The following is a 22,106-nucleotide window of genomic DNA, read 5'->3' on the forward strand; positions in this document are numbered from 1 at the left end:
TGCGGGCCTCTCACTGCTGTGGCCTCTCCCGTTGCGGAGCACAGGCTCCAGACGCACAGGCTCAGCAGCCATGGCTCACGGGCCCAGCCGCTCCGCGGCATGTGGGATCTTCCCGGACCGGGGCACGAACCCGTGTACCCTGCATCGGCAGGCAGACTCTCAACCACTACGCCACCAGGGAAGCCCCTCCCTGTATTTGGTTTTAAAAGGCATTAAATTAATTTTAAAAGCAGTTTTACTTTTCTACTTCTACTTGTGCGGAAGTGAATAACCAAGTCTCCTTCTGTGAGCCAGCAGCTGACTGCTAGTTCCGTGTTCCACCTGCTGGAACCTCCTCGTTGCTGGCACGTTCCCTCATCACCGCGGACCTCACTTTTCTCCCAGCTCTATGTCCCTCTTCGCACCCGTCTCTCTGAGTAGAGTGCAGCTCCACCAAGCTGCAAAATCTATACATTTTACAGTATCTTCGGTATTGAGTCCTACTGTGTTGTATGTGTGGTGGTGTTTTTTGTTTAGAAAAACCTTCATTTCCTCATATCTCTGTATTTCCATCAATTTTCTGTCTAATCTCATGATTCTACTTTCTCTCATCTACCTTTAGGTTTTTTAAAAGCCTCAAATTTAGTGGAATTCAGGGAAAGAAACTCTTGTTTTGTTGGGGTGATGGTATTATGGATGAGCTTGGTTTTTTCTTTCCTCATTTTTAAAAAAAATTTTTTCGGCCACACCTTGCAGCATGTGGGATATCGGTTCCCTGACCAGGGATCGAACCCACACTGCCTGCATTGGAAGCGCAGAGTCTTAACCACTGGACCACAGGGAAGTCCCTTTCCTCAGTTTCGTTAATGTTGTTTATGGCTGAAGATTTTTCTGAAAGCTCCTCAGTCATATCACCGTACAACCTGTAGAGAGTCATACCCAACACAGACTCTCTGCTTGTCTCCCCAGGCAGTTACGAGGTGGTCTTACCCACGGGTCCACATTTCTCTCCTGCTGTTTCCCAATGCGTGCCTTCCCTGCCAGGCACATGGTGCCACCCACACGAACCACGCCTGTTGTCACCCCTGTGCAGTCCTCTCTGCTCAGCTAAGTCCACACGGAGCCATTTCCTGATGCTCTGATCTGTACTCATTTCTCCTTTTTTTTTTCATTTCTTTTTTGGGTTTTTGAGAACATTAAAGAGTTAATTCATACTATCTTCCAATCATCTGGTGTGTCTTGGTCCTGTCTTTCCAATTAGTCTGTAAACAGGATGAGTATAGATACATACATAATGCATTGTATTCCCAGCCTTGTCATTAGAATTCCTTGTGCTGAATTGGCTTCTATATACTTGTAGGCTAATCGATTAGCGGGAGGAGGTGTGCAACTGGGCATTGGCAGAAAAGTGAGCCCAGAAAATGAAAAGTTTCCAGAATGGGTATTCAGAAAGAGGCCGATTTGTATTGCAAGTGTCTGTATATATTGTGCAGCCACATTCCAAGTTAAAATTTTAAGATTACCACCTTTTAAATAATGTGTTAATTTTTCTTTTATTTCTTAATCACCCATGCTAATCCACTTCATTTCTTTTACTTGAAATATCAGAGTTTAAGAAGGCTCAATCCTTTTGTTGCTGAAACTAATGGTTTTCTGTCCTTTTTAAAGTTTTCAATATAGTTTTTATTTACTGAACTCTTTAATTTTTTATAATTTATTTGGCATCATTTTATCTGTATTTCTTAAAAGAGATAGATTATCAGTATTGTATTTTTAATTAATTGAAAACCTCTAACAAGTCAGTTATTAAATGATTTACCTGAAATGACACATATTAAAATGAACCCTTTTTCTTGACTCAATACAGTGTTCTCTATATTCGACCTTCCTCATAGTGATACTCAGTGTAAGAACCATAGTATTTAAGGATAGAATGAACTTAGTGTCAGTAAACACATCAGATCCTGAAATGAATGTGTTTCCAGTACACCCGGAGGGTTCACGAGACAGCCCTCTTTGGGCCACTTTCTCGTACCTCACCCCATTGGGCTTTGATATTTTAAATAAAAACTGGGCAGTGGTTGATTAATTTTACCCTCCTCACCATACACACACTCTTGTCATTCTGTTTGATGACCTCATAGGCCAGAGTTTTCTCTGTAAATGTACTGTCATTGGGCTTTGCAGACAGGTCAGTAATTTATTTCAGACCTGCTACTGCTAATTATAAAGAGGAGCACAGTTGGCTTTTCTGTCCATCCAGCCACCTGCTACAGGGACTCACTGCCCAGTATTGTTGAGAACTTTGTCCTTCATGATAACCACATTTTAAAAGGCTGAATCAAAGTCCTGAGAAGGCAAGTAAACCACCTGAGAATGTTAGTTTTCTGACCGAATGCCAGTGGGTAGATTTGAGTACCTGCTGTAAGAAGAATTATCAGTAGATGAGGAGATTTGCTTTTTTGCAGATAGAGAGGAAATATTTTTAATGCAGAAACTGAAGTTTTAAAACTTGAAATTAATTGGCGATTCTGAATATTCTTACTTTTCTCATTTTTTATTTGTATCATAACGTATTATAAATATCATTATAACATCATAAACATTATAAACATCAATATGGTTAAAAATCATCTCTATTTTGAACTTAGGTGACTTCTCTAATAACTTGCCAAGGGAAATGATTTCTAAGAAAGTACATTAACCTTCTATAATATACACTTTAAACTTAGAAATTCTTAGATTCTCACTAGATTGTAAGCTCTCTGAGGGCAGGAGTCTTGTTTTCTTTTCTTGTTTTTGTTTTTTTCTCTTTGTATATTTCTTCAGCTGAGCAGTATGCCTTGTGTGTAGATCAGTACATGCAGGTTTTTTTTTTTTTTTTTGCGGTACGCGGGCCTCTCACTGTTGTGGCCTCTTCCGTTGCGGAGCACAGGCTCCGGACGTGCAGGTTCAGTGGCCACGGCTCACGGGCCCAGCCGCTCCGCGGCATGTGGGATCTTCCCGTACCGGGGCACGAACCCGTATCCCCTGCATCGGCAGGCAGACTCTTAACCACTGCGCCACCAGGGAAGCCTGAGTACATGCAGTTTTGAAGGGTGATTTCTTTTTAAATTAATATGCACATTCCTTAAGACTTGTTCCTCTGGTAAATACATTATAATACATCAGGAAGTTGGACAAGACCTCACTCTGGTAATAAAAATTTAACATACAATTTATGCAACATATCAAGAGGTTTTTCTTGAATATGTTGACTTAACTGTTGATTTTCACTGAACCATAGTAATATGACAAAGAATTAATTCTATGGAAATCAAGTGTTATGTGTCTTTTTTTCTTTTATGCTGAAGCCAAAGGAGAAACTTCTTCACAGCTTCAATCAGAAATTTCAGATGGTCAAGAAGTTATTAGCATAAGTACAGCTCAACCAGAAAATATCACAGTGGCTCCAGAAGACCCACCTGAAAACTCCATTGTCAACTGTGACTCCCAGGCCCTAAATATGTTGGCTGATCTTGCATTAAGCGCTGCTACCTCTACCACACCATCCTCTGAGCCCAGAAACTTGCCCTGCTCCTCTGAATTGCCACAAAATGATGTTTTGCTTTCTAAAGAACATTCTTTGCGTGGTACATCAGACCACGAATATCATAGAGGAGTTAAAAGTCAAAAAGGTGGACCGTTATCCAAGCCCTCTGATAAGAGTAATCTGACATCAGACCCCACGGTCAGCCAGGAGGAAGAAAGCTTGGTTGCTGGCATTCAGGCCCCTGCAGAAGCCCAGTTGGCACTGCCTGAGGAAACCCTAGGAAGTTCCGACGCAAGCCAAAGCTCTTTTGTTGCTGTGGAGCATTCCTATGCCCTGCTCCTTGCAGAACATTCAAAGAAGCATCTACAGCAGAGAGGGGCCCCAGGCCCTGCGTTTGCCAAGAATGGCACAAAAGGCCCTGAAGCGGGAACCCCAGTGGGGAAAGTGATGCCATTTCGGCATCAGCAGGTCACCTCCCCACTGCAGCAGCTTTCCGAGGCCCCAGCGCTCAGGCGCAGGAGCAGGGTGCTGCCCTCCAGCCTGCAGGACTTCTGCCGCTCTCGTACCGTATTCAGCTGTGACGGCTCCTTTAAGGTCACTTTCATATGGGAAGCAGATTACGTGTTCAGCTTAGACAGCAAGTATACCAACAACCCCCTGGAGAAGACTGTAATCAGAGCACTACACGGGTGAGTAGGAGTGACACTGGATGAAAATGGATGAACTTTTCTGTTGAGATAAATGTAGCGAGAAGGGATACTTGTGCTAAACTCTGGGGAGGGAGAAGGAAGTGTGTAAAATCCAGTAACTTGGGAATAATACCAGGCAGATTCACTGTAATTATTTGTTACATCAACTTCATTTTTATTTTACTCATTGTTTCATGGTCATGTAATTTTTAAAATAAAAATGAACACAAAAACTAAGGTTAATAATTAAGGCACTTATTTATGATAAGATAATCAACTAAAATAGTCATTTTCAATGATTTTGGTTTCTTCTTTCTTTAAAATCTCAGGCCTTGGAATACTGATTTACCAGATAACATGGAAGAAGTGAGGCTTTTACTTCATATGTGGGTAGCTCTGTTTTACAGCAATCAAAACAAAGGCATACAATCATCCCGAAAAGTAGTAGAACACAGCAACCCAGCAAAATACGTGTGCATAAACAGCACGTTAGAATCGTTTGAATTCAGTGAAATTGAGGAGTCCTCTGGTGTAGAAAGGTGCTCCGTAGACCCTCTGTTGGAGACTAATGAGGCTCCCAGAGGTCCTACTGCCAAAGTGTCCTTCCCAGACACTGACCCCCTGCTTCCTTTCATGAAACCACCGCCTGTGAGAGGCTTGGAGCTTTGGGTGCAGAATGAACAGAAAGAAATGTTTGCAACAGCAGGTCATCCAGAGACCCCGGAAAGCCAGAATTTCATCTATTCTTGTAATAATGAGGTAGGTAAAAGCTGAATACTGTAAATGCTGGTATTATTTTTGAAGAAATTGTTTTTGTACGTAAAATCACATTCATAACAAGGAATTGGTTTCTTTAGGAAAGTGGATTCTCTAGCTATGTAAAGGATTAGAATGCCAGAAACTTAGTTTACAAAGTCTGGATTGTCTGCAGGTGGAGCTTATCTACCATCCTGATTGAAGAAACAAAAGTAGGAAAAAAATCGTAGGCCTCAGATGATCTGGGAGCCAACCATAATTATGTAACTTTTTAGTTGTATGATTTGGGGCAAATTACTTGTTCTCTGAGCTTATTACTTTTTAAAAGAGGTGAATAATACTTATTCTGTTTACCTATAATAGTGTTTATGGATCAAATGCAGTAATAATAAATATAAAAAATCTTTGATAAACCTTAAAGGAAACTAAAATTGAATATATTAAAAAATATTTTTAAAAACAAATCCTGAGGGCTTCCCTGGTGGCGCAGTGGTTGAGAGTCCGCCTGCCGATGCAGGGCACACGGCTTCGTGCCCCGGTCTGGGAAGATCCCACATGCCGCGGAGCGGCTGGGCCCGTGAGCCGTGGCCACTGAGCCTGCGCGTCCGGAGTCTGTGCTCCGCAACGGGAGAGGCCACAACAGTGACAGGCCCGTGTACCGCGAAACAACAAATCCTGAGACAGTAAATAAAATGCCAGACCTCTCATAGGTCTGCAGATAACTGTTTGTAAATATGGAAAATACACTTTGTTTCATTTCACTGTTCTCAACTGATAGGACAGATAATCGAATTTTTTTTTTTTTTTTTTTTTTTTTTTTGCGGTACACGGGCCTCTCACTGTTGTGGCCTCTCCCGTTGCGGAGCACAGGCTCCGGACGCACAGACTCAGCGGCCATGGCTCACGGGCCCAGCCGCTCCGCGGCATGTGGGATGTTCCCGTACTGGGGCACGAACCCGTATCCCCTGCATCGGCAGGCAGGCTCTTAACCACTGCGCCACCAGGGAAGCCTGATAATCGAATTTTAATTGGAGCAAATTAAAAAGTTGTATCAAGATTCTAAGTAAATGGATTGACAAAATAACTGCCTTTTTAAGCTTTCAGAGCAGATTTATTACAGAATAATTTTACATGGGTTTGGGCACCTTCAGTGCCTGTGTGAACATTGAGTTTCTGTACCTGGGCTTCCGTGGGGATTTGCAGGTCCAGGGGTGAGCCTCAGAGGGTCTGTGAGTGTCTGCAGATGCTCATCTTCATCAGAATGAAGACTGGTGGAACGCTGTGGGCCAGAGACTGGTCTGAGCCCTTCACTCGCATTAGCTCAGTTAATTCTCACACGGCTGGGTGAGGTAAGGACCGTGCCACCCATCTCATAGGTGAGAAGACTGAGGATGGAGAAGTACAGAATGGCCTGGAGGCACATAGTAAATTGTCCGGCCAAGACTCAGATCTGGACACTCTAGCTGTTTCTCAATGTCTAATTCTGTGGATGTATTTATGTATATATATGCACATATGTGTGTGTTTATATGTGTACACATAAAATATATGTTACGTGTGTATGCGTTTTTTTTCTGAGGATGGCGTTCATAAATTTCATCTTATTCTCAAAGAGATACATAAAATCACTACCTTAGAATAAGAAAGTATGTTTAGTCAGGCAGATTTTATTATTACATATATATTTATACACACACTAGTTTCTTATAAAGTATTTTTGGTTGTGGTACTTTAGTAATGTCCAATTAGGAATGATTTTCTTGCAAACATGAAAGAGTATTAAGTAGAAAGTAGAATGTTAAAATTAACGATTCCTAACACTTTCTATAGCATATACTTAGAAATATGTTTCCGTCATCTTCTTGAATACTGTACCCATACTTTAAAGGTGCACACACATCCTGTACCACTCCCTATTCTAGGGCAAACTAGGATTATCAAAGTTTTCATTTCACTAAGAGCATAGGCATGGTGAGATTCACGACTATGGCCCAACATTATCAGCCACAGTATGATTGGGAGGGTCATAGAACTGTTCTCAGAATGAGTGTACCATCAAGAGTTTTCTATGCTTTGTATCTGGCCAGTCGTGTCCTCCTAAAACCAGTCTCAGCTCCTCCCTGCCAATTACTCAGGTCAGTGTCTTTCTTTGACTAAGGCAGAAATGTTTTTAACAAGAGATTTGAAACACAGGTCCTGACTTACAACACGACTGCTTCAAAATATGGCAGGAAATCTGTGACCGTAGTGCTCCAGAACTACAGGTGTAGGTCAACTGTATGATCAATCCACTTTACCATATTCTGAACAAGACCATTCTTCAGCCTTTAAAAAAGAAAAGAAAAGAAACAGCCTTTTTATGAGGTTATCAAAATTGTCCAGAGGTATTTCTGTTACTGTTTATCCTAAATCCTTTCTGGTACTGTTTAAATCAGTCCTTTTAGTTTAGTTTATTAATGCAAGCTGCACTGTGTTTTCTACTGCTTTGTTGAATAGGGAGGTATTAAAATGAGAGAGAGATTATGTCCAGTTACAAGCTAAGAAGACAGCTAAGGGGTAAGGGACCTTTATTTAACAGGATAGAGATTGATACCTTGGGAAAGCTGCTTATCAGTGTATTCTGAGTACAAGAGATAATAATTAGTGTTTCCTCATGGGAACATTCCAGATGACAGTGCATTTATAGTCTAATTGAAAGCTGGTGTTTAAAATAAGTTATTCTTTGCTTTAAAGATTATCTTTTAATCTTACTAAAAATAATTTAAATTAATTGAGCACTTTTTCCTCTACTGCTGCATTTCTGAATTAAGTGATGCTATTTAGCAAACAGTCTGCATTTTCAAGTCTTTAAATTGCCAGTGGTCTAGCCACTTTTCTTCCCAAAAGTCCATTAAAAAAAAAAAAGGCTGTGCAACTAAGAAAGTTTTGGAGTTCTCGTGTGTGTGTATTTAGATAAAACAAATTCCTATTTGGGGGGTATTTTAAGCCTATCTAAGAAGAGAGGGATTTGCTTGATCTCTACCCTATGAAGATTCAAAAGAACAGAGCAAACTGAAATTGATCTTTGTTCTGTTCTTCACATATGTAAATGCTTGAAAAAAAGATCTATTTGGCTCTTGATTTTTTTAATTAATTTATTTCTTTTGCTTTTATCGTTTCAGATAATTGGGGGGAAAGCCGAACAAGAGTCATCAGATAAACTAGAGACCTCTAATCTGGTGCTTTCTAGCATTGGAAGCACCCAAACTAATGGATCTTCTATTCCTGCTGAAGATAAAACTTTTGAGCCACTTGATGGCACACAGGTGACTTCTTATAATGATACCGTCACACAGTCCACATTCGCCAGGACTTACGATGGGATCAGCAATCCGTCAATGATTTTTCAAAAGTCTGTGTACAGCACCCTTGAAAGCAAAGTTGATGTTTTTCATGCAAAAATGCAAACAAAAACAGGTGCTTTGCAGGGCCTTATCCAGCACAGCAGCTCTATAAACAAAGAATGTCAGTCATCGTTGGAAGGGGAGGATGATACGGAGTATGTAGTGATTAATCTGGAACCAGTTACATTCACTTTTGAAAAAAATGCCTATGCACCAATACAGACAGAAGTTGTAAACAGAGCTGATAAACCTACAACCTTTAATGTGGAGTTGATTAAACAAGTATCACCTGCTACAAGCCTTAGACATCCTGTGTCCGCATTTGAAAAGGCACAGACACAGGGTCTTAGGGACGTTCCCTCTCTGGCAGTGTCAGGACAGCAAGGCGCTAAGTACCTTTGTGCCTCCTCAGTGAGTAGAGAGATACTTGCTAAAGAAATGTGTTCATTACAGAAAGGACAGGCTGTTGCAGGCTCACCATCGCCGTCTGATAATTCCCTTGTAACAGAGGCATTATCACTAGTTAAAAGTTCTAGTTATTTGTTACCCAGAGAAGAAATGAAGCTCTCTCAAGAATGTTTTCTGTCAGCTCAGAGTCTCTTTAGCATCTCTTCGGAAGAGACTGTAGAGTCGTCCCAGCTTGAAGAAGTAGTCTCATCGTCGGCCTCTGACCCCTTGGAAGAAAAGGATTCACTTGACTGCATCCCATCAATGAGGAATGCTTCGGATGGCTCTTCAGAACTAAAGAATGACAAGAGTGGTCTAAACAGTGAAAATATGAGTTTTGAAACATTTAATTCTGCATTTACCAAACAAACCAGCCTATCTGTGACTAGAGAGGAAGTCAGCCTCGAGTTATCAGAGGAGGATTCTGACCTTGACCTCACTCTCACCATATCACCGCCCACAAGTCCCTGGGAAGAAGCATCCGCTGGTGAAATGGAGCAGCAGCAGGAGGCCACGTTACCCTGCTTAGAGCTTCAGGAGACAGTGGAAGAAATAATTGAGCCTGAAGAGGTGCCTGATGTGAACTCTGCTGATCACACGTCAATGAAACCACGAGAAAGTGAGAGAAAAGGTGATAACTTACAGACAGTGGCTTTCATACTTTCGAAAGAAACCTGTGCCCTTGAGGTTGCAGAGGAAGTTCATGCTGGTTCAGACTTCTCCTTCAGTTCTTTAATTGAAGAAGTGTCACCAGCTTCTAGCCCTGACTGCCAGGTACCAGGTGAAGAAGCACAACCAGCTTGGGCTGTATCTCCAAGTAGTTTTAAACTCTGTGATGCACACTGTAAGAAAACTGACAGATCCTCCCAGGTTGAAACAGTAGATTTGGCCATAACAGAAAAAGAAAATTCTTTTGTTGGTCCCACCCATCCAGTGGGACAAGATAACTTAACTCAGATACAGCAAATGCAGCTTTCTGCTGAAATGCCTCTAATACTAAAAAATCACCCAGGAAGAAAAGATAGATTTTTAACCCTTCCTGGTGAAGTCACTGAGGAAATTGTCCCAAGTGAGTGTGGTGAGGGTTACTCTTTCTCAGAAAAGGTGCCACACCATGATGCAGAGTTAAACCAGCCTGCCTCAGCTGCCACATGCAGAGATTCTCTAGAAAACCTGGTAACGTCAAGAAATCCACTGCAACCAATGAGTGTAGAGAACAGAAATCCCCACCTAAGTCATCTTGTGGATACCAGTGAGCCTCCGTTTAGCCCTCAGAAGATCCTTGAAAATAAGTCTTTTGCTGACACGTTTGTTTCTACAACCACACCAAGTGGTGTGAATGTGTCATTAAAACAGCAGACCAGCTCTAAGAGCCTTAAGGAAAATGACTCGAGCAGTGATGTGAAAACAAACGAACTCTGTTACATCCTGGTTAAGTCCTTGTGCCTTGACCCAGTTGCTGGAGCTGAGGCTGTGCAGGCCCGCGGGTACCTGGAGCTCCCCAAGCCCACCCTCTTCTCGGGAGGGGCCACCCTAACCCACAGGGCAGGACCCAGCGATGCAGAGATGGAGTTTGAAACACAGGAGATGATCGTCAGAATGGCCAGTCTGCTGAAGAATAATGAAACTGGAGCTGAGTTATGTGAAACAGCTATAGATCTAGGAGGTGTCGGCTCTCAGCTGCACACCACCTCTTCAGAAGACAGACACAAACCGGCCCACATGCTGCAAGATGAGTCACCGTGTGCAGCAAGAACTCTGCTGAATGGTGGGCTTTTCCCTGTCTGTTTACATGCTGATTCTTACCAGAATACAGCAGCAACCGGTGAAACTATCGATACAGAGCCTTCTTCCTTTGTTCCCAAATCTTGTGCCCCTCTTGTTTGTGGGGTCTTTGAAGAGCAGGTGGAAGATAAGAGTGCTGATGAGGGGCTGAGGGCTGAGTGGGGCTCTGTGACCCGAGGTGGAGGCCTGGATGTCAGTGTGAACTCTGACATCCATTATGAACCACTTTCTGGAGACTCGGATCAAGACTCTTTTGGTGAGTGTGGAAACCCCAGATTAGATACGGAAGAGTCCTGTACTTTGCGATATAGTCACACCGAGAAAAAACAACGTACTTCCAAAGATGGTTTTGACTCTTTCCTGAACCTAAACAACAGTGATAATGACGACTGGGGCTACTCGAGCCAGGTTCCAGGGCTGGAGACGGGCATTTCTCCCAGAAGCTGGCCCATGGGATTAAAGAAGGAAGATAAGTGTGTGCCCTCTTACGTCCAAATCCGAGATCTCCGTGGGATCCCCAGGACCTACGCTAACTTCACTGTCACTAAAGACCTGAGAGACACTACGAGAACCCTGCATAGCCTGTGCAGGCACCCCGGCATCACGGCCAAGGGCGGCTTGCTCAGCTCCTGGACAGACACTTGGCAGGTGGCAGACGACCTCACCCAGAACACTTTAGATCTGGAGTATCTGCGTTTTGCACATAAACTAAAACAAATTGTGAAGACGGGAGTTGCTCCATGTTCCGCCCCTTCCACCGCCGTCTTTCCTAAGGAGCCCCCTCTCCAGGGCGCCATGGGGGCTTTCCCTGCGACAAAAGTGCCCGAGGCCCCAGGGCTGCCTCCTTCCTCCCGTAGCAGGAGTCCCCTCATGGTGACAGTCGTGCACTCAGACCCCAGACACCAGGGTCAGCAGGCGAGAAGGCAGACACCCAGCTGTGTGGGCCGTTCCTCCTCCTCCTGGAAGGAGAGGTGTGGCCACGATAGAAATCATCTCCCAAACTCTGAACGAAATTCGACTGTTTCATACCACCTCAACAAACTGAAATATAACAGTACATTGAAAGAGTCCCGGAATGACATTTCCCTCATTCTCAACGAATACGCCGAATTCAACAAGGTGATGAACAGCCACCCGGTCATCTTCCAGGAGAAAGAGCCACATGCTGCTTCTGGAGAAGCCAAACCCCGAGAGCTGTGTCCCTCCATCCCTCGGTCAGCCTCCTACGATGACATGGTTGCAGACCTGTGCACCAGTCTGCACGTCAAACTGGAGAGGGTTGTGAAGGAGGCTTGTACCAGGACCTTCCTCTTCCACCTCGTGGAGACAGAGGACAAGTCATTCTTTGTAAGAACAAAGGTAAAGTGCCAGATTTTTCTTAACACTTTATATTATTTTGATTGCTGTCTACGTTTTTTGTAAGTAATACAGGATTCTCAGCTTCAGAAAGAAGCCATTGATATGAAGTGGTGTTTCAGCTTCTCAGCTCAGTCTTTCCCTGCAGACTAAAGGTTTGGCCACAGGGATCTGCCGTTGTACTATATTTGAAGATTTGTATGATTACCCAGGATTAGTGCAGTGAGTTCTTTTCATAAAACAGTACCAGTGGAGGCATATTCAATTGTACACACACACACAGGCCAAAGGTAAGATTCAGCTTTAAAAAAAAACTTAACCTGTGTACCTCCATTAGTGTGGAGAGTGAGGGGGATCCAGGGTCCTTCTCAGGTGTGCGTGTTGGAGCCCTGCGTGCGCAGGTGAGGGGAACGTTGCCTCTCCTGATCCTCACGGTCTAACGGGACGTGAGAAACATGGTAAAGATAACTGTGCAGCTGTGGCAGGTGTGGCGGGGCAGGTGCGAAGATGTCATTCTGAGGGTGGCAGACCTGGTCAGGGGCCCAGGGACGTTATCCTTCAGGAGAGGACGCCGGCCTCTCACCAAGTGTGGACGGGTAGACCAGTAAGAGTTCGGGTCCCGATGCCCGATGAGATTTGTTTCAGGTCCACGCGTGTCTGCCCTCGTGCTAAGTCTTGGGTTAAGTCGGGGTGGCTGCCCCGGGATGACGTGTCCCAGGAGACCCCTGCCAGCGCCAAGCTGCTGAGGAGCACAGAGTGCCTGCAGATGTTTGCAACGTCTGGGCTGAGTGACGAGCGTGACGGTCGCCATGACGGGTGCACGGCGTGTAGTTGCCAGGGCTGCTGCGGAGGAGCGAAAGGCCCCAGACCACGCCTTGCGCCTCCTGGCAGGTCCTGCCCCGCATCGGTCAGTGTGGACGTCGCAGTCATCAGGCACCTGCGGGCCGAGGCTCAGCGCTGCCCCGGGGGGAAGCACGGGGCCTGAGGAGGCTTCCGGAAGGGTGGGGGGCGGTCGGGGGTACGGCGATCACCGTCAGGGGTAAAAGGGCCACGTGGACATCACGCGGGGGCACTTGGGCTCTCCTGAGGTACCTGCAGGGCACCGAGAAATGTTTCTGAAAGATGAGGAGCAGCACGTTTGCACTTCACAGAGTGGTCCCTCCACCACAGCACGGAGAGTGGATTAGAAAAGCGAGGCAACCGGCCTCAACGCGAGGCTTCCCCGTGTCGCCCGAGTCAGCAGTATGTTCTCCTGTGAGGCGGCTGATGGCTCCTGTTTTGTATCATTTAATATGATTTTTAGTTTTTTCCAAATTTGTGGAATCAAGGATCCTTTTGTTGTCCAACATTCTTCACAAATGGCTGCCATATCTGGTCTGCCCTCTGCCCGCCCCCCTCCCCATTGTCTTTGTTGCAATTTCTGACAATTTTGGTAAGATTTTAGTTGAAAAAATAAAGCATTAAGTGGCCTTCAGTCTTTGGAAGGTGATTAGCCTCCAAAAGTAACCTGGAAATTATTTATTTTAACCTTGAATTAAAGTTGATTTTCTCTGGCTGAGTAGATACACCACACCCTGACCTGCGCTGAAATAAGTCAGGGATCGACTGAGTTAGCACCATGGCCATGTCCTTGTTTTACCACACTGAGCAAAATACTTGATTTCTTTTTGCTTCCATCTTAAAAGCAACAATGCACTATCTTAGTTCTTATGTCTTTTACAGAGCACAGGTGACGCTGGTTTTCATACGGGAGCAGTCACAGTGATGTTTATCGAAGTAACACTTCTAGATAACACGCTTGTTTCGGTAGTGACTGTATCATTTCATGGTACTTCTAGATAACATGCTTGTTTCGGTAGTGACTGTATCATTTCATGGTAATATTTTATCACGTGGCCACTATTTACAACAGAAAATAACAAATTGTTTGCACCTTTAAAACAACTTCTAGTGAGAAAGTGGACATAGTATAAAGTACATTTGAGAATAAAGTGTGATAAAGAGCAAAGTGTTTTTAAAAAGCTCAGAAAGCTATGGTGGAGAATCCGTCTGTCCTGGAGCATTCACCAGTGATGGGGTATCAGGTCCTGTTTACTCATAAGGTGATTCAGGGTGTGACAGGATGGCCCAGAATTCCACAGGAGCTGATGAAAATGTTGAACCTATCAGAAAATGTATTAATTTAAATCGTTCATTAGTAAAATAGGTGAGGATTTATAAGGATTTATATTTAGATATTTTAAGGAGCTCTTTGTTAAAAGATATCTTGTCTGTAGGAATGTCTTTGAAAATACATCACCATACTTTTCTCATTTTATTTTTAAATTTTTATTGGAGTATAGTTGATTCACTATGTTGTGTTAGCATTGCCATACATTTTGAGTGAAAACTTGAAGTCAAAATTTGAGTTGTCTTGAGATCTGGCGGGGAGACTGACCAAAGTAACACCTTATTTTAGAAAGGAAATAACAAGTGATGGTCCGTGTTTTTGGTAAACCTCCAGAATCCTTCAGACAGAAACAATGTCAAAATCACAAAGGAGGACAAGGTTAAGGAACTTCTTTAACTACACGAACTTATCCTCCCAATGAGGCTTATTGCAGAACTGCTCTGTGGAACACAGCCGCGCCCCATAACCAGGCACAGTGGAACACCCGGCTCCCGCCACTCTTCAAAGCCTGGGTCCAAGCCACTGCCAGCTTCCAGAATCCGTCCTTGTTATCGATACTCAAAGTAATGCATAGGCATCATAAGTATTGTCAAAAGTCGTAGAAACATTTTGACTGGAGATGGCATTTTTAAAGTAAATATCTGCCTTCCCAAGGTAACTCCTTTGAATAGGGTGAGGTTCATGTATGTATATTAGTCTGAGGTTTCAGAAGAATCCACTTTTGATACTTTATGAACATGAAAGATTCATTATAAAGTGCTTTGCCTTTGAAATAAACTTCTAAATCCAGTTGTCAGTGATACCCAGGAGTCATTTTATATGTGAAAGCTGACATCTAGTAATAAGATAAACTGCCATTTATGTTGCCTTATTAGAACGTAATTTAGTAAACAGGATGTGGTCTTTGATATTTTTAGTAAACTGTAAAAGTAGTTCTGTGCAAGTATCCTTTTTTAAATCATGTCTATTTGTAAATCTTTCAGCATATTCTAAGGAAAGGAGGCTACACAGAAATTGAACCTCAGCATTTCTGTCAAGCATTTTACAGGGAGAAGGATATGCTCATAGTCATCATCAGAAATGAAGATATATCATCACATTTGCATCAGGTAGGTTTGGAAGTAACTTTCTTACGGAGAAATGTATTCTGGGCATTTTATGTTATTCTATAATTATCAGGCTCATCACTGCCTTTTTATTTAGGGAAGAAGTTAAAGCACAATACCATTTGTACTACTGATACTAACGTTGTAATTTACCAAGGTATTTATAAGGCAAATTATGTCTCAGAGTTAAGAACATTTTCATAGTAACTAAGGGAGAACTTCGATGAAGAGAGACTGGTAAAATTTTCTCACCTGAAATATAAATCTACATTTGTTGATGTCTAACAGTAATAAATCTTGCTTTAAAAGGACTTTTGAAAATTTTCTTAACTCTTTGTTACCATATTTACCTATCAGTTAAATAAAAGTAATTGCTTGTCCCAAAAAGCTCTGACATCGAGGCTCAGCCTGGGCTTACGGTCCTGCGTCAGGAGGCAGGAACTGAACCCACAGCATGGATGCCACGTGAAGTGGGAGACTAGGGTGGTGGTGAGCTTGCCACCTGCCTGATTACAGGTCCCAAACCTCAGGTGTTCTCCCCTCATTCCGTCTTCCACCTTTGGAGTTGAGAGACCACTTTGTAACCAATCTTAATGAGTTTGCAGCATTGCTGATGGAGTTAAAATTCCTTATTAACTGACAGAATTACCAGTCAGTTGTCAAGGTTAAAGATATTTCCAGCTGTTCCTGAGTTTGGACACCCTTGGATAGAAATGACAAAAGTGACCCAATGAACCTGTCTTCACCGGGGTACCTTTTTATGTTTCAGATTCCTTCTCTGCTGAAGCTGAAGCACCTTCCCAGTGTCATCTTTGCCGGAATCGACAGCCCTGAAGACGTCCTCAGTTACACCTACCAAGAGCTGTTCCAGACAGGAGGCTTTGTGGTGTCAGATGACAGAATACTAGAAACTTTAACATTAGGTTTGTCTCTCATTTTCCTTTCATATCTAGTCAAATCAATTTCTCCTTGCCCAGTGATTCAAATATTATTTCATCAAAAAGAAATCAGCATTAACTCAATATGTCACCGTCTGTTGAGGGCTTAATTTCTGTCATATGCTGTGCTAAATAAGCACTTTGCTCTTGACCTCTTTTGTATTAAAACCTCTCAGTAATGTGGCTAAACTACTCATACACATTTGAGAGTTTGTTATATTCAATTCTTCCCTTTGCCAAATCAAATCAGCTACATTATTGGTTTAGAATCAGCCCTCTTTCCTCCATTTCTGTTGCCATCACCCCTACCGTTTTGTCTGTATCATGGAAATCTAAAAAAGGCTACTGGAAGTCTTCTCAGTCATCTGCTTAAACACTCATATATAAATAGTTTCTCTCGGGGCAATGAATTTGACGTCAAAGAATGTTCGAGCACAGGGCAGACACTTTATGTACAATCAAAACCTGCCCAGCTCTGATAGCACATTAGAAGTAAACATGGATACCACTTCTCCATTGAAGAGGAGGAGGACGTACCTTAACAAGCATGAATGTTGCATAGAAAGTGGAGTTGAAAATATTTGTAGATTCTGTATTTAGAAGCCTAGACCTATCTTATCTCTGTTGCAACAGGACCCCGCTTTCGTTCCATCCATAGATTTATATACACTCAGAGCTTTTAACTGCTAATGACTGCAGTGCTCTTCTCTCCTGCTAGTGTGAGAAGGTGGGGCTGGGTTGAGGGACCACGGGTTAAAGTGTGGCACAGCATCCTTCCTGCCCAGCTACAGGAGTGGCAGTGATGGTCAACACTCAAACATGGGGCCTTATTCTCACAAATCATCATCCCTGGGCTTTGACTAGACAAGCCAAAAATCCTAAAATACATCTTGTCTTGTCAAACTTGTTCATTCTGTAGTACAACTGAAGGAAATTATCAGAATCCTGGAGAAACTAAATGAAAATGGAAGATGGAAGTGGTTGCTTCACTACAGGGAAACTAAAAAGCTAAAAGAAGATGTGAGGTGAGACCTTTATGGAATTTGAGGCCTGGGTGTGGGGGAGGGTGGAGACACCTGGGTTCACCCAGAAAGGCTCCCTGAGCTCTGGACCAGTGTCATCCATGTGTTGCCACAAGGTCACTTTGTAAGAACATAAATCGTCTATGTCACTGAAGGCAGTGTTTAGGTCTGTGGACTGTTTTTCGGGTTTTGTTTTTATAGCAAGGCTTTCAGTGCAGGAAGCTGTGTTGTGACCATGATCCAGGGTCTGAGTTGCCTTCTCCAGACCAACAGTGACCAAGTCAGACACACACAGGAATCCTAAAATGTAAAAAAAATAAATTCACCTATGGGTTTTTGTACATTTATTGATAAATTAGGTTGCTCCAGTTATAAGGACAGAAAAATTGAGACCAGCATGTAGCCTTAATTTAACTCTTAAATAATAGACTAGAAACAGGCAGACTCCCTTAAATGAAGAGACTTGGGGCCTGCGGGAGGCCCTTCCGTATCAAAGATGGGCCTGCAGGTTGTAATGAGAGGGGAAAAGGAGTGTGGGAATGCAGAGGTGGACTGGGGGAATCTATAGATGGGACAGGTCATCTGTCACAGGACTGTCATTAGGACAGTCCTGTGACAGATGACCTGTCCCATCTCTAATAAGTTCACACATAGGAAGTAGACAGTACAAACCCACTTTAATGATGTGGAAGTTGAGGCACAGAGGATGCCAGACCTGACCCAGGCAGACAAGGAGGAAGTCAGGAAGCTGGGCTTTGACCCGGAATGTTCGTCTCCAACCTGACAGTTACCTTCTGTTTGACCGCACTGCTTTCTCCGGAGGAAGACAACTGAAATCGTGGATGTGCACGGGATCTCGGAAGATGGCCGAGAATAGCAGTTGGGGAAAGGCTTGCACTTAGGAGAGGAACTTGTACAGGAGGAAAAGAGGCAGCGGAACCGAGAGCTGAGACTGTCAGGGAGGAAGGGCTCCAAGGGGCCCTCACAGGGCTTAGTTAACACAGCACTTCAGAGGGAAGGTTCAACTTCAGGAGTAAGTACAGAAGCAGATGAAAGCTGAGGTGGCAGAGCACACCTGTTAAGATCGGTCAGTGTAAATTAATTCAGCATGCATAGGACTTTGCGTAAACAGAGACACTTATGTCACTGGAATCTCTTCACATCAGGCCAGTCTCGAATAGTGAGAACTTTTCAGAAAACTTATCATATCCTTTTGCCCTTGGAGGCGGGGAGAATTTGTCCAAAACTAAAACAAAACAGAACAAAAACCATGCGTGGTTATGAGTAGCTACAAAACCATCCTCTAATTCATCTCTAGGCAGATACAGGACTAAATAGATACATAATTTTTTAAATATGCAAAATAATGCCACACATAGCATAAAATAGTAACTAGAAGCATATAAAAAATTTCTATTCACAGTGATAAACTATGTACAGTATGATGCCAGGCATATAAATTTACACACATGAAGGATAAAACCTGGAAGGAAATTCATCGTGATGCAGTTCATGGTGTGACTAGAGCTATGGGAATACGCAGGCTTTGGGTTTTCTCCAGCAAGCAGGAGCGAGGGTGTGAGTACTGGAGGGGCTGCAGGATGGAACACTTTCCTCTAAAAGGAAGAATAAAAGGTAGAAACAAGATTTAAAGTGAGGTGAGAAAATTCTAGCTGTTAGATGATCTTAATGAAGTTGGTGACTATCTAACCAAAAAGAAGTAGAGTGGTTTTGGAGAGCCAAAGCACGGGAAGCACTGCTGTATGAGTCAGGATGCAGGAAGGGGCCCGCTGGGAATGAGTGGGAGGCTTGCCAGCCACATGGCTGGAAGCAGTGTTCGATGGCCATGTGCTGTCCTTCCTGACGGGACGAGGAGTAAGTACACTCGGAATGTTTCGAGGGAATTCGACAGGACGGTGACGTCTGGGAAGCCAAGTGTGTCGTACAGAAGAACAAAGAAGGGAAAAGGAATTTGACTAAGTATAGTGAAGGCCAGAAAAAGTCTAGGAATAAAGCAACTGAAAATTAAGATACAGAAAATCTTTCACAAACTTTAGACTTATCTAAATTTAACATTTTTGTGTATTTTTCAGAGTGGATTCAATTGCATATAAAAAGAACTTAATATTGAAATCGTATCAGAGTGCAAATATCTTTGAGCTGCTTCATTATCACCAGTGTGACTCCCGATTATCAACAAAAGCTGAGCACCTGAAATGTCTGCTAAACCTGCAAATTCAGCGTGTCCACGCGAGGTTTGCCGTCTTCCTTACAGGTAAATTCATAGCCTTAAGTTCTAATTTTCATCAACCAGTTAACGCCCAGTAGGTCCACTCTTTAGAAACGTCCTTTCATCCAAGTGGAGTCATTGGCGGCCAGGAATAAACGCACACGAGGCTGGGGCAGCAGGTATTGTGGGTTTTGTCCTGTTAATAGAAAAAAAAAAAAACCTGTACTAGATCTGTTAAGTGTAACCATCTAAGCTTTTAAAAAAGTGCCCATCAGTGGTTTCAGCTCCCTCCCTCCCACCAACGCCCATGGAGGCGACTGCTCCCAGAGCTCCAACCTCATTCCTCACTTGAAACAGGCTCGCTTTTTCCTTCACGTGTATGAGTCTTTTTTTTTCAATAAAAGGAATTTTGCTACTTTTAAAAAGTATTTATTAATGAATTTTTTTCACCAAAAAAGGTTATTTTTCTTTTTACAGAAAAGCCTGTTGTCTCCAGAGATGTCTTTGAAAACAGTGGCATCCTTGTTACAGATGTAAATGACTTTATTGAAAATATACAGAAAGTAGCAGCTCCGTTCAGGAGTAGCTACTGGTAAGAACACTTGTGACTCTCCCACGTGAGCTGGAACTGACAGCAGATGCTGACATCTGTGTCTGCGGGAAACCAGTTGCTCAAAAACTTTTGTACGTTATACGTCATGCTGTAAATTTAAAGTTTTGTTTATTTAGGGGTGCTGCTAGTTTGGCATAAATGGGACTTTCTCAAGTATCACTCATGAAATAACTAACCTCCATTCTATGAGTGTTTTCACCTGCAGTCCATCTGCTGTCAGGACGGAAGACAATGTAGCCTACATGCATAGACATTTTCCCCAGTAGGTAGCATCCTATTTATGGAATAGTTCTTGGTTATTTTATTTTAAAGACGGAATTATCAATTTTGTATTCAGGTGATTTAACTGCACCTTACCTAGACATCGGTGATGCCAACAACAAATGAGTATTTTCCCTTTTCTTTGAAAACCTTTGATTTATATGAGAAGACTGTTCTGTGTATCTCAGTGTTCTACAACTTGGGGGAACATTTTTCTTCATGTTTTACACATTGCCAGAATGTCTGACTTTGTTGTCTGGCTTTGTTCACAGCAGCACTGTAGTTTTCCATTAGTTTTGGGTTACAGTGTTCAATATTATTGTTTTAAATTATTCTCATTTTAAGCAGAATAGCTTCAAAGCTATTCATTGAAATTAATGATAAAAATAAGAATTTCACAAGTGTACTCAATTGTAGCAAAAATAAGTCTATTTTAACCAGTAGCTTTGTTTTTGCACGTTAAGGTCAGAAATGCACATGTAATGCATGTTGTAGTCTGTTTTAAAGGTTTTACCACCTGTGTAAAAACTAACATCTTCAATGGCTCTATCTGCTGTTATTCATGCTACACTACATAAACATTTTTTTCCTAAATGGTACAAATTTATAAACTGTCAGTCATTTTCACTTACTCAGTTTTTGTAAACAGCGTACTACAAAAATCAATCCTCTGAGGAAGAAATAATCATTTATTTATATTAGAAATAATTTCTACAACAATCTTTAAAACTCAAAACCAAGCAAAAACATTGGTAAGATACATAGTATCTATTTGGAACAAAGGTTTTTGTACCTAATTTGTTTCATTTTAATAAAGACAACTAAAAATCATTCAACTGCTTCTGCAATGATTTTATAGCAAATATTAAATTTGTAAGAGAATGTTTTACAGCACTTTAAATTTTTTAGGCCATTTAGCAGAATAAGTAGCTTCCAAAAGAATCCTACCACTTACCTCACTTTGGCCGCCATCTGTCCAGCCTCATCCCCGCAGGCCTGCCCGGTGCTTTCCCCTCCCTCGTGCGGTGCCGAGCAGCAGGCTCCAGCAAGAGGACACTTCACACGCTCCAATTGGCCCTTCCAGGGGGTCATGTCAGCCTGCACAGGAACTTCCCTCAAAAGCCATTTATCTGCTTTTATACTCCCCCTACAGAACCCAAAGTGTTCCTTTCCCCTCGGTATGTTCTTAGGAGGAGGAAGAATGACTGAGTTTTAATTCTTACCCTAGCTCTTGCTTAGAGACCCACTCAGCTGATTTTTACCCCAGGGATAAGAATCTAATAGGACCATAACTGTATTTGGTACACTGAATTAATCTGAAATTACTACGGAAAAGGAAAGTAACATTTACAGCGCACCTGCCAGCCGTGCTCCTCCCCTGAAGAACCTTCCAGCACCCACGAGGCCGCCCGTTCTGTAACTGAAGGCTTAGCCAGGCCACAGAGGAGCAGGCGCCTCCAGACTGAGCTTCTGCAGAGACTCTGCCCTCATCACCTTTGTGCCCCGTTGGCCTGGCACAGAAATGTTAGTTGTTCCAATAAATATGCCGAGTGCAGAATACGAAGACATCCTGATGCTTCCTTCGTACTACTAACCCAGCTTGTGCCTCCACCTGCGTTAATGGTTCACAATGTGAAATATTGCAGGAAAAGAGGGGAAAGGCCTGCTGGAATTTTAGATAATCTTATGAAAAGGAAGCAGTTGTTTTCAACCGGGGTTATCTGGGGTTGCCACGCCAGGGAGGTGCATACAATGTGCAGGACAGCCCACCTACAACAAAAAATTCTTCAGCCAAAAATGGATAGTATGAGATTGAGAAAGCTAAAGTAATCACTTGGA

At 42.8% G+C, this 22,106-nt stretch overlaps 1 protein-coding gene and 2 long non-coding RNA genes across 6 annotated transcripts in view; 1 reads left to right on the forward strand and 2 right to left on the reverse strand.

Moving 5' to 3' along the window:
• The window catches only part of TASOR2 (transcription activation suppressor family member 2), a 65,824-nt gene extending 44,726 nt beyond the window's left edge, over positions 1-21,098 (forward strand). For all 4 annotated transcript variants that reach the window (XM_067700363.1, XM_067700381.1, XM_067700371.1 and 1 more), the window contains 8 exons: positions 3,333-4,200; positions 4,530-4,959; positions 8,118-11,930; positions 15,081-15,206; positions 15,973-16,126; positions 17,061-17,166; positions 19,257-19,438; positions 19,871-21,098. In XM_067700363.1, coding sequence (XP_067556464.1) covers positions 3,333-4,200; positions 4,530-4,959; positions 8,118-11,930; positions 15,081-15,206; positions 15,973-16,126; positions 17,061-17,166; positions 19,257-19,438; positions 19,871-19,989 — 5,798 coding nt within the window. In that variant the 3' untranslated portion in view covers positions 19,990-21,098. The remainder of the gene's footprint in view (positions 1-3,332; positions 4,201-4,529; positions 4,960-8,117; positions 11,931-15,080; positions 15,207-15,972; positions 16,127-17,060; positions 17,167-19,256; positions 19,439-19,870) is intronic.
• LOC137203717 (uncharacterized) lies at positions 6,604-15,975 on the reverse strand. The gene is made up of 2 exons (XR_010933259.1): positions 12,248-15,975; positions 6,604-9,013 (listed from the first exon to the last, which is right to left on the reverse strand). It is a non-coding gene; the product is annotated as an uncharacterized lncRNA (long non-coding RNA).
• On the reverse strand, positions 17,824-19,871 carry LOC137203721 (uncharacterized). The gene is made up of 2 exons (XR_010933262.1): positions 19,375-19,871; positions 17,824-18,409 (listed from the first exon to the last, which is right to left on the reverse strand). It is a non-coding gene; the product is annotated as an uncharacterized lncRNA (long non-coding RNA).
• Positions 21,099-22,106: the final 1,008 nt, after the last annotated feature.

This window comes from Pseudorca crassidens, chromosome 1 (assembly GCF_039906515.1).
Source record: "Pseudorca crassidens isolate mPseCra1 chromosome 1, mPseCra1.hap1, whole genome shotgun sequence".
NCBI lineage: Eukaryota > Metazoa > Chordata > Mammalia > Artiodactyla > Delphinidae > Pseudorca > Pseudorca crassidens.